General features: G+C 41.8%; 1 protein-coding gene across 1 annotated transcript in view; it reads right to left on the bottom strand.

Annotated features, from left to right (window-relative positions):
- LOC138951358 (microfibril-associated glycoprotein 4-like) overlaps nt 1–2936 on the bottom strand; it is a 27880-nt gene extending 24944 nt beyond the window's left edge. The window contains exons 1-3 of the mRNA XM_070322975.1: nt 2921–2936; nt 2422–2574; nt 1031–1246 (exon numbers count right to left, since the gene is read on the bottom strand). Coding sequence (XP_070179076.1) covers nt 1031–1246; nt 2422–2574; nt 2921–2936 — 385 coding nt within the window. The remainder of the gene's footprint in view (nt 1–1030; nt 1247–2421; nt 2575–2920) is intronic.
- Nucleotides 2937–13591: the final 10655 nt, after the last annotated feature.

The following is a 13591-nucleotide window of genomic DNA, read 5'->3' on the forward strand; positions in this document are numbered from 1 at the left end:
CTTGTTTTCTTGCGAAGAAGTTTCATTTTTGTGTTTGGTAGTCCTTCTCTTTTAGGTTAACCGTTAGACCTAATTAGAGTGAATTAACTTTGATAGACATTCAGCAAAAATTAAATACAGAACAAAGCACAAATGGTCCATATTAGGAGCCTGCGCGCCCAATAAGGACCAGTAAAGAGGCCTTCACAAATTACTGTAAAAAGCCCCCAATACTTCAAAATAACTTGATACAACTTAGTGTGCAAGTGAGACAAATCAAAATATGCTTTAGATGCATCTGTTTCGGGTTGATGAGAGCATTATTTGAAGCACACCAGGAAACTAAAGAAACTTATCAAAAATAGAGTGAACATAAGTGAAATTATCAACTACCACGAAAATAAGACTATTTGATATATTTTTTTGAAATCTTGGGGGCTAGTTATAGGTTATTTTCAGCAAGCTTCTTAGTGAAAATAACTTTTAGCTTTTATTTTCTTCGATTTGTTGAAGGTGGTCCATATTAGGGGACTCACACATACTTTGAGATTTTGCTACTATTTTTGGTTTGCAGTAGAAACTCGGGGCCAGCACTGCTAACATTTAACAAATACGGTCTTAGCTGTCATATATACGCGGCAAATTTTGTGTGATAAAAGCTTTGGCTGTGGACAGAAACGAGTCCGTTTTAGGCGTCAAAATTAGAGTGAACACTACTAAAAGTGAAAAAAAGAGAAAAAGCCTAACGGTTTTGAGGTTTGTGTTTCTGCAACTGTTTTGACAAGGTAATTCAGAGAGGGTAAATGCAGCGAATGAACTTGTTTTGAGCGCTCTAGCGCCGTTAGTTTGTCAGAACAGGAGGTGATTCAGTTCATATTAGGAGCCGGTCCATATTAGGAACCCTTCCCCTACCGTGGAAGTCGATCTTGACCTTGATTTTATTACCACAAGTGCCGCCTCCACCCCTTCTCCCCTTCCTCCCAAAATCCCCGCCCACCCACAAACTAATAATTCCATCACTCCAGAAAAAAATGGCAATAGACGAATTTACCTGAAACATCCAGAACCACAGAACGACGCAGAGAGATGACGGAACCGTGAAGGTCGACCTTGACTTTGACAGTGTAGACACCGGAGTAGTCTGGTGGCACGTGCAACAACCTCAGTCCCGCGTTGGGCACGAAGACCGCGTCCTGTTGTCTGGCTGTCGGGGACACGACCAGCTGTTGGTTGGCGTAGGTGGCCAGTAGTGTCTCGGTCGTATTACCTGATGGCAGAAACATAAAGAAGGTGATGATGATGACTTTTTGATCAAGCTGTCGCGGACAGCACTAACTCCTCTGAATGATATGCACCACAGCACTATATATAAAAGTTGCTTAGTTTTGTTTTGTTTTATAATTAAAAACGGGTTTCATCTACCCCTCCGCCGGACTATATTACCAAAGGTGAATAAAACATTTCAAACACACACACACACACACACACACACACACACACACACACACACACACACACACACACACACACACACACACACACACACGCACGCACGCACGCACGCACGCACGCACACACACACACACACACAGTCACACACACACACAGGCACACGCACACAGGCACACACACGCGCACACACACCCATAGGCACACACACACACACACACGCACCCACAGGCACACACACACGCACGCACGCACGCACGCACGCACGCACGCACGCACACACACACACACAAACACACACACAAAATACACAGAGATCTAAATGCAGGCAAGCAAACAAGCACACTAAGAAACAAAGAAAGAAAGAAAGAAAGAAGGAAAGAAAGAAAGAAACTAATTAACTTAGAAAGAAAGAAAGAAAGAAAGAAAGAAACTAATTAACAAACTAAGAAAGAAACAAACTAAGAAAGAAACAAACAAGAGGCGAAGCCTTCAAGGCTCACGTAAGAAATCAGTCGACAAACAGTAACACAAACTCAATCACTTCGTCACACATACACACACACACACACACACACACACACACACACACACACACACACACACACACACACACACACACACACACAGTAAGCGGCATAGGTGACACTGTGCAAGAAAGCGAGACACTAGATCTAGATCTGAATGACCGATTTCGAAGAAAAAACTAGTCTCGGCCCGCTCATAATAACAATGACCGAGACTTTCAGTAATTCCTTCGCGTGACGTCTAACCTTCTTACGTCATAATGTGACGTCTTCAAATGTTGTGACGTCTTCAAATGTTAAAGTTTCTACCACAGACATACTACATACATACGCACGCACGCACGCACGCACGAACGCACGCACAGACAGACAAAAGTTAGCATCGCATAGGCTACACTTACGTGAGCCAAAAACAACAAACAAACAAACAAACACAACACACAAACAAACAACAAGTATTCCGTACCTGGGGCTTTGTAGTACCATTCGACATCCACGAGGTGTTCTGCAGGGTCAGTGTCGTATGTCCAGTCCAGCGTGACGTTCCGCCCAGTGCACACCGTCACGGTCTGTCCGTTCTGCAGCCTGTCGTCCGATGTCCACTGCAGTGCACTGGACACTGCGGACGACACTTCATTGATTACGATTTTTTTCTTCTTCTTCTCCTCTCCCGACTCTTGTTCCTTGTCCCAATATTCTCTCACACGGTGTCAGATACAAAATTATTAATTTGGAAACATATCACCACTTCCATTCAGAGATATTTCTTTCTTGTCCATCCAATCATTACCACGTCACAATAAACTTGTCATGAATTTAGCTCTGTGTAGAGTTCGACAAAACCGGAGAACAATACTATGTAATCAAAAAATTCAAACGTTAAAAGGATCGCAATAAATAAGCGGCAGTTGAAAATAAATACGGAATAGATCTTATGCAAACTGAATCTCTCTCTCGCGATCTACCTCCCACCCCTTCCATGGGGACGTAGCTCAGTTGGTAGCGCGCTGGCTTTGTAGCCAGTTGGTCGCTATCAGCGTGGGTTCGATCCCCACGTTCGGCGAGAGATTTATTTCTCGGAGTCAACTTTGTGCAGACTCTCTTTGGTGTCCGAACACCCCCGTGTGCACACATGCGCACGAAAAAGATCCCACGTTCACAGCGAAAGTCTCAGGGCTTGGAAAACACGAAGACACGCATGCATTATCTCTCGTCTCTGATTATCATGATCGTATTTCGATACTTTGACGAGACAAACCCAATGCTGGTGTGTCGAACAAGACAGCCACAGCGGGCTTGTTCGAATCAAAGTATCACACCATATCTTCAATGTATTACCAATACCTGTCCCAATATAGACCAGTTGGTCTAAGAGGACGTTGAACCCTTCCATAAAGTAATCAATCAATCAATCAATGAGGCTTATATCGCGCATATTCCGTGGGTACAGTTCTAGGCGCTCTGCAGTGATGCCGTGTGAGATGAAATTTTGTACGGCCAGTAGATTGCAGCCATGTCGGCGCATATTTACCTTTCACGGCCTTATTCCAAGTCACACGGGTATGGTAGACAATTATTAACTGTGCCTAAGCAATTTTGACAGGAAAGATCCTTTTGTCAATCGTGGGATCTTTAACGTGCAAACCCAATGTAGTATACACGGGGGGTGGTTCGGACATCGACACCGTAATCAGTAATCAGTGAATGCATGGATAGCACAAACAGACGACAGATCAAGACCGAAAAAAAAAGAGTACGCTCATAAGCCTAGCTTGTTGTGCTCCATGTTCCTTATTTTATGTATGCGGTAATAGTAGGCCTACCAATGGAATTTATTGAATAAACTTGTTTAAACCAAAGGCCAAAAACCAAGATGTGGTACGGACATGGACCCCGATGACACAAGTAAACATCCAACGACAGCTCCAACGTTGAAAAAAAAGATCTTTGCAATGGTAAAGAATGAGGAGCTCGTTGCCCCCCCCCCCCCCCCCCCCCCAAAAAAAAAAAAAAAAAAAAAAAAGACCGAATGGAACACTTTTACCAAAATGTGAAAGATAAAACAAAAAATACATCTTACTTGAAAGACAAAGGAAGAAACATAAAAATAGAAGTTCTGTGCGGAATTCCATGCTGTCTGCCAAAAGCTAAATGTCACAGCTCTTTGCTGTTCATTCAGATATATAGGTCTTTCTCACCATTGCACATCCGTTTAGAGCAGTTTTAAGCCACGTGCGGGTGTGTGTGTGTGTGTGTGTGTGTGTGTGTGTGTGTGTGTGTGCGTGTGTGCGTGCGTGTGTTTATGTGTGTGTGTGTGTGTATGCGTATGTGTGTGTGCGTGTGTGCGTGTGCGCGTGCGTGTGTGTGTATGTGTGTGTGTGTGTGTGTGAGCAATTTTTTTCTTTTACACATTATATCAGCTCAACATCAGAAAATTGAAGTTCTTCAACAGTCCTCAGCTTGGTCCCATGTGGGTCAATGGAGCGCTGCATTAAACTTCAAATGTAGGTCAAGTTCATTACTGAAGCGTTATGTGACTAAGTCTATATTACAGGTCACAGATAATCTTTAATTGCTGGGCGGGAGACAAAGGAGCATTTCTTGGTCGAAAGAGCTGACTACAGCATAGTGCTTTTAGTTATGCGCTATAGAAATCTCCTTAATAAATAAACTACAGCATACGTATACATACAAATATATAACTCGCAATATCATAAACTTTAGTATAGGTATAGTCCAACATGTATGTTAGAATAAGAGACCGAACGAAATGTGTCGCAAGAGACAGGTGGTTGCTATCGAAAGGTGAATTATATAGTTCAAAATTCGTCGGGTATGCTTTGGGGGGTGGTCGTTGTTGGCAGCTGGTCGTTGCTGAGAGGTCTCCGCTAACACAGACCATCCCTATACAGACACACACTCTGTCAGAAAAAACAGACGAACAGACAGACAGACAGACAGACAGGCAAGAAGACACATACACACACGCACGCCCGCACGCCCGCACGAACGAAACGCACGCACACACGCACGCACGCACACACAAAAGCACAAAACCACACACACAAACACACACAGACACAGACACAGACACAGACACAGACACACACACACACACACACACACACACACACACACACACACACACAAACACACACACGCGAGAACCAAAATAGCGTTAACCCAGGAATATAGCAGCACAATCCACAATGGAAATTAAATCGTGAATAAGATAGAGCTTTTGTGATAGAAAACGGAAAGAAACGAATAAACGAGCCTGCGTGATAATAATTATAACAGACACATTAATGTTGCAACTAAGGCTCATATTGATACGTAACACATCAGTCAATACAATAAAGCAAGACATGGGGTACCCAGGATTTTGAGTTTCGGTGTGTGCCCAAGTGGGGGCATATGTTCATTCCCCACGGGCAGAGTAGCCTAGTGGATAAGACATCGGCTTCCTAATCAGAAGGTCGTGAGATCCAATCCCGGCCGCAGCCGCCTGGTGGGTTAAGGGTGGACATTTTTTCCGATCTCCCATGTCAACTTATGTGCAACCCTGCTAGTACTTTAATCCCTTTCGTGTGTACACGCACGCACAAGACCAAGTGCCCACGGACGGAAAAGATCCCGTCATCCATGTCGGAGTTCGGTGGGCTATAGCAACATAAAAATACCCAGCATGCCTCCTCCGAAAGCGTCGTATGGCTGCCTAAATGGCGGGGTAAAAATCCACTCGTGCAAAAACATGAGTGAACGTGGGAGTTTTAGCCGATGAACGAAGAAGAAGATTCCCCATGTGAAAAGCCTGGTCTGATCTGATATGACGAGCCGAATGGTATGAGCGGAACCCGGGTATGATGCTTGCAATGACACTAACTTTACAGTCTCAGTTGATTATAAAAAATACCCCCCGTGGGTTAGGGGGAAGAATTTACCCGATGCTCCCCAGCATGTCGTAAGAGGCGACTAACGGATTCTGTTTCTCCTTTTACCCTTGTTAAGTGTTTCTTGTATAGAATATAGTCCATGTTTGTAAAGATTTTAGTCAAGCAGTATGTAAGAAATGTTAAGTCCTTTGTACTGGAAACTTGCATTCTCCCAGTAAGGTCATATATTGTACTACGTTGCAAGCCCCTGGAGCTTTTTTTTTTATTAGTGATTTTGTGAACAAGAAACAATGAACAAGTGGCTCTATCCCATCTCCCCCCCTTTCCCCGTCGCGATATAACCTTCGTGGTTGAAAACGACGTTAAACATCAAATAAAGAAAATAAAAAACGCTCGCGCTGGACCCGAGTACTCTTCAGATTGGCTCGCTCCCCCAGTATGAAAGTTTTTGTCTTGTGCACGTTTAAGACCAAGTGATTGATCTGTGTGAATTACAGGCATTCCCTTTGCTATATAAATACATTGCATGCGAGCCGAGGATGTGCGTGGTGACTGGCCTTTCTCTTTTATTTGTAATTTGATCACAGTGAAAATGCACACACACACATTCACACACACACACACACACACACACACACACACACACACACACACACACACACACACACACACACACACACACTCTCTCTCCCTCACTCCCTCTCTCTCTTCCTCTCTATCTCTCTCTCTTACACACACACACACACACACACACACACACACACACACACACACACACACACGAGTACAGACTCATGCACACACACACACACACACACACACACACACACACACACACACACACACACACACACACACAGAGTAACACTAACACATGTGCACAAAATGAACACACACACACACCGCGCGAGAGAAAAAGACGTCAAAGACTTTTGACCGTGACGTAATCTTTTTATGATGCTATATTTCTCGTCAATGTGTGTGCGTGCGTGCGTGCGTGATCATTTTGACTTTGAGAACAGATTCATTCCGTTTCCTTATATCTGCATGTTCAAGTAAATGGTGGACAGTTTTTTTCGGGCAGAGTAAACTTAACTTGAGACTCTACTGCAAGTCTTGAAATTCACATAAATCGAACCACGAACAAAGACATCCAAACATTACAGGCACTTTAGATCAACTCATTTCACTAGAGGTGACTGCCTAGCACTGTGTTTGACATCCGTGTCTGCTGAAATAAAAAGAAATTAAAACAAAACGGATTAACAGTAGGTGACACGTTATCAGGGTGGGAGACACTATAGTCCAAGCAAATAAGAGAACAACGTTGAAGTGACAATGACTAGGTTTAAAATGTCCCTTATCAGAAAGTTCAACCTCAGTCCTTTGATGTTTATTAAACACATTTTCATATAAAGTTGGCGCTTCATATGGAAAAGTGGCTTTGAAATTGACCCTAATCCTTCTTTGGGCTCTGTAAATGTCGTTTGGGGCTATGGTTGTAAAACGGTATCTACTGGTCACCCCAATGTATAAACTGAAAACTCTTTCTGCACCAGAACACGCAGAAAGGATTGTATCTGCCTGATGTCTGATGCTTTTCAGAAATATCCAAAGGTAATGTTCAGTACAGACAGATGAAGACGGGCAACGGACAACGGCTGTACGACCAGGGTGAGTATGTACGCTCACTTTTGCTACACATGCGAGTAGCGGCTATTAACCGTTGTTCACAAAACATTCCTATATATTGGAAACAATGGTAGGGATAAAAATCAAACCGTTTCCAACTGTGCCAAAAAATCAAAAAGACGCGTTCTATAACGGTCAAACGGTCCCTTAACAGACTTGGGCGGGGTCATCTGACGGTTGGCAGACAGCACAAACACCCTGTGACTGCTCGCAAGGAAAAAATAAATCTGGATGGCAGTATGGCTACAACTACGTCGTTTAGTGTAACCATAACCCCTGAATGTATGAACAGCAGAAAAGGCTGTCTTTGACGTCACTGTATAATAAGAAGCACAAAAGGGATTTTTTGGAACTTTCTCTTGGTTGGAGACAAACATGTCCGCAATGCATTCGTGCATCAAGCTATCCATGCAGTCGTTTATTGTTGATTCTTTAGCTCCTCTATGGCAGGCGGATTTTCACTTTGTTTTCCTTCAATTTCACTATGGGAGTTGTTCTTAACATACGTTTGTTAAGAAAATTTTGGCTGATTGTAAAACAGCTGTAATATACGGCAGTCCAGGTTGTCCTTCAACTGTAAAAATGAAATAATGCTCTTTAAAGTATCATTTACAACAGTGGTGGCTGTTTTCACAAGTATGCTACAACAAACACGACAATACATAATACATAAGGAAAAGCCCTATGTTTGGTCAGTTGGTGAGATAGGTAAATGTTATTTTTGTGTGACAGTTCTGATGGTTTTCAAAGGGCTAATTCTTTGCTTTTCGACATATGCCCAACTGAAAACGCTTTAGCAACTCATGTGCACATGACAACCATCTAAATAGACTACATGTTCGCAGAAAACACAATACTGATTATAGAGGGAAAAATAACGGCTCTTTTTAAAAGCACGTTTAGTAGTGAAGTACTTTTAGGATTGTTTGGAATTTTTTACCAGCAGACACCCTTTCACTGCTGAGTGTCTTAGTATTGTAAGATGTGTGATTTGAATTTTGGTTTAAAGGTGCCTTTGGTTTGAACACCCCTACCCCTACGAGACAGAAATACAAAGAAATAGAAGGAAATTGAGCCTATTTGGAACCAGACTTTAGTATGTTCCCATGGGGGGATTCGCGGTGCGAATGACACAGCGTCAGCTTGTTCATTTATCTTTAGTATTTTCTTCAACTTTAACTTTTAGGACCATGTATGAGGTTGTGGCAAGCTAAATACACAACACGACGACGTCTCGGAAAAATAGTAAGGATTATATAGGGAAAAACAACAGTGTCAGTTAATGTCCGTTTTGAAGGTGTTAGTGGTTGGGGATTTTGAAAAGCATCAGACATCAGGCAGATACAATCCTTTCTGCGTGTTCTGGTGCAGAAAGAGTTTTCAGTTTATACATTGGGGTGACCAGTAGATACCGTTTTACAACCATAGCCCCAAACGACATTTACAGAGCCCAAAGAAGGATTAGGGTCAATTTCAAAGCCACTTTTCCATATGAAGCGCCAACTTTATATGAAAATGTGTTTAATAAACATCAAAGGACTGAGGTTGAACTTTCTGATAAGGGACATTTTAAACCTAGTCATTGTCACTTCAACGTTCCCTTCACTAAAGTGGCTAAGATGCCTGGACTACTAGATCTGTCTCTGAACTTACCGGGATACGGCTGCAAGATCGACACTGACTGCCGCGCTTTCGACAGCTCTTCCTCGCGTGGACATTGGAAACACGCTGTGCAGATCAAATTGTAGGAAATCTCCCTTTGGTATCTTCTTTATTTACTTTTCTGGAGCTTAGAAACCGAACAACATGAAATCGTCTTCCCCGGCGAATCGGCGAGGTGAGAACTGGACCACAATCCTTCGCGCGACCCCTGACCTGATCTTGACACAACCTGCCGTCTACATACCACACACGAGACAAACCAGTCAACTGCTTGTACCCCTTCAAAACCCCCCACCACCCGTTTTCTTTGGATACAAGCTTTAACTACACACATGCCGACACAATGTTGATCATTGCTTCAATAATTTGAAGATGGTGCTTGAAAATTAACCACGTGAAATGAGTATTTCGGTGTTTAGCCAAAAATGTTAAAGTTTCTACCACAGACATACATACATACGCACGCACGCACGCACGCACGCACGCACGCACGCACGCACAGACAGACAAAGTTTAGCACCGCATAGGCTACACTTACGTGAGCCAAAAATGAAATATTAGCAAATGCAACCATGATGTGCCGTTTGATACTAACTGTACTAAAGTAAGGTTTCTCTCTTAAAACACTACTTCAGTGCAGTACGTATCAAACGGCGTGGTGAAAACTCGACTTATGTTGATTTTCCTAAGAAACTCGCCTGAAATGCACTTCATGTAGGTTTCCAGAAACCCTACTTATGTAGAGTTTTTATACAATACTTCAGTAGAGTTTCACCGCGCCGTTTGATACTAACTGTACTGAGGAAGAGTTTTGGAGAAAAAAACCTACATAAGTACAGACAGTATCATACAACGGGTCATACGCAACCGGCTATACAACGCACTTAAATGAAAAGAAAAAAGTCGTTTCAAAAACTAACTTGTTTATACTCAACGAAATTCAAGGTAGGTATAATGTGAGATGTTCTCTGGTCGCGATCTGGACGCGATTTTAACCCGTCTAATGTTTATCACAGCCCGGATACGAATTCACACCTGAATTTGTTTGAGGAACGAGGTGTGGTGTGAACAACAGGTGTATGATGAATAACTCTATAACTTAAAGTGGTTGTCACTGGAAATGTCCGTTCTGGTGACAATCTGTGTACAGTTCCCGGTACAACAAAGCCTGGAAAAGAGAGAGAGAGAGAGAGAGAGAGAGAGAGAGAGAGAGAGAGAGAGAGAGAGAGAGAGAGAGAGAGAGAGAGAGAGAGAGAGAGAGAGAGAGAGAGAGAGAGAGAGAGAGAGAGAGAGAGAGAGAAAAAAACAAGTCGCGTAAGGCGAAAATACAATATTTAGTCAAGTAGCTGCCATTTTTCAGCAAGACCGTATACTCGTAGCATCGTCAGTCCACCGCTCATAGCAAAGGCAGTGAAATTGACAAGAAGAGCGGGGTAGTAGTTGCGCTAAGAAGGATAGCACGCTTTTCTGTACCTCTCTTTGTTTTAACTTTCTGAGCGTGTTTTTAATCCAAACATATCATATCTATATGTTTTTGGAATCAGGAACCGACAAGGAATAAGATGAAAGTGTTTTTAAATTGATTTGGACAATTTAATTTTGATAATAATTTTTATATATTTAATTTTCAGAGCTTGTTTTTAATCCGAATATAACATATTTATATGTTTTTGGAATCAGCAAATAATGGAGAATAAGATAAACGTAAATTTGGATCGTTTTATACATTTTTATTTTTTTTTACAATTTTCAGATTTTTAATGACCAAAGTCATTAATTAATTTTTAAGCCACCAAGCTGAAATGCAATACCGAACCCCGGGCTTCGTCGAAGATTACTTGACCAAAATTTCAACCAATTTGGTTGAAAAATGAGGGCGTGACAGTGCCGCCTCAACTTTCACGAAAAGCCGGATATGACGTCATCAAAGACATTTATCAAAAAAAGGAAAAAAAACGTTCGGGGATTTCATACCCAGGAACTCTCATGTCAAATTTCATAAAGATCGGTCCAGTAGTTTAGTCTGAATCGCTCTACACACACACACACACAGACAGACACACGCACATACACCACGACCCTCGTTTCGATTCCCCCTCGATGTTAAAATATTTAGTCAAAACTTGACTAAATATAAAAAGAGAGAGAGAGAGAGAGAGAGAGAGAGAGAGAGAGAGAGAGAGAGAGAGAGAGAGAGAGAGAGAGAGAGAGAGAGAGAGAGAGAGAGAGAACGAACGAACGAACGAACGAACTTTATTATTCAAGGATGGAGATTTTAGGCTGACGCCTAGCCTTACAATCTGTCCCTGCTAAAACTAAACATGTAACCGACACAAGGAAAAAAAAAAAAGAAAGTTATACATGTAAAGATTAATCATGCATTATCGCAACTACTACATAATCTTTACGAATATTAAATATGAGCAACCACTACCGCGCTAAACAGGCTCGTCAATTTCACTGCCTTTTGCACGAGCGGCGGACTACGGTCATTGTGAAAAAATGCAGTGCGTTCAGTTTCATTCTGTGAGTTCGACAGCTTGACTAAATGTTGTTATTTCGCCTTATGCGACTTGTTTTCACTTTTGGCAGCGTTCACTCTAAATTTGCCGCCTAAAACGGACTCGTTTCAGTCCACAGCCAAAGCTTTTATCGCTATATATGACAGCTAAGACTGTATTTGTTGCACTTTAGCAGTGTTGACCCCGAGTTTCTACTGCAAACAAAAAATAATAACAAAATCTCAAAGTATGTGCGAGTCCCCTAATATGGACCACCTTCAACAAATCGAAGAAAATAAAAGCTAAAGGCTATTTTCAATAATTTATTGAGAAGCTTGCTGGAAATAACCTATAACTAGCCCTCGAGATTAAAAAAAAGAAAATAACAAAAAGTCTTCTTTTCGTGGATGATAATTTCACTTATTTTCACTCTGTTTTTGATAAGCTTCTTTAGTTTCCTGGTGTGCTTCAAATAATGCTCTCATCAACCCGAAACAGATACATCTAAAGCATATTTTGATTAGTCTGACTTGTACACTAAGTTGTATCATGTTATTTTGAAGTATAGGGGGCTTTTTACAGTGATTCGTGAAGGCCGCTTCTCTGGTCCATATCAGGCGCCCAGGCTCCTAATATGGACCATTTGTGATGTTTTCTGTATTTAAATTTTGCTGAATGTCTATCAAAGCTATTTCACTCTAATTTGGCCTCACAGTTAACCTAAGAGAGAAGGACTACCAAACAAAAAATGAAACTTGTTCGCAAGAAAACAAGCTAGTTATCAGCATGAAACAAAACGTGGTCCATATTAGGAGCCCTTCCCCTACTTATAGCCACACACCTGTTGTTCCAGGTAGACGAAGGTAGAACTTGAAGGTAAACAGTTCAGAGTGGCTTTGTACATGTGTAGTAGAATTCAAGTAGGGTGTAGTGTCCCAAATTCAAGGAAGCCATTAAAAAGGACTACAGACTTTGCCGAAGTTTGCAGACTGAGAGAACCGTGGTAGTGCATTGAAAGTAAAGAAAAAAGCGTGATGAAAAGTGACAATTTTGACTTTGAAATTCGATAGCCTTAGTTTTGTGTTCAAGGGACGTAATTACATAGCGGAGAGACACTGTTGATGAAATTTAGCCCTGTCGAATAATGGTGTGGTTACACGAAGTTCGCTTGTAAAACAAAACACGGGTTCAGTGTTCTATTTGCTCGTCATCTCTAATGTTTTGGGAGTAAAGTTACTTTTTCTAAGATACTTTTTTGGCCTTATAAGGTGGAGATAAAGTAAACCTGGTACTGATCAAGAAGCAAAGACGCACGAAGTAATTCATTAACTGTGACTTTCGTACATATTATTTTACTTTACCTTCCCCTTAATATACTTTCAGTGACGAAGGCTCCTTTAAAACAACAACCACTTCACCAACTGTTGCCAGCCTGGTTGTCGCAGCAAACGTGTTGCCTCTACATCAAAATCACAACTCGCAAATGAAGCGGACATGCTACAATACACGTAGCCGGTAAATACAAAATATCTTTGTGTGGCACAGTGTTCTGCGTAAGTGCACTGGTCTGAGACAGTATTTTGTCCTGCAAATATCTTTCTGTGGCACAGTGTTCTGCGTGAGTGCAGTGGTCTTGGACAGTTTTTCCTGCAAACCGGACTGACTACTTCACCAGTCTCCAAACGACCGAAGAAGAAGAAGATCTATACTGGTCTATGAAACAAGATTGTGTATTTCGTTCAGGAATTTAGAAAAATCAACGGAAGATTGTTGACACTCGAAGAAAGGAATTTCAGGGTAGCAGCAGAACTATCTCAAGTTTGTCGAAAGTCAAAAAGGACATACACATTTGCAATAACTACAACAACAAAAACCATGTTAGGAT

The sequence above is a fragment of the Littorina saxatilis genome, linkage group LG16, assembly GCF_037325665.1.
Source record: "Littorina saxatilis isolate snail1 linkage group LG16, US_GU_Lsax_2.0, whole genome shotgun sequence".
Lineage (NCBI taxonomy): Eukaryota > Metazoa > Mollusca > Gastropoda > Littorinimorpha > Littorinidae > Littorina > Littorina saxatilis.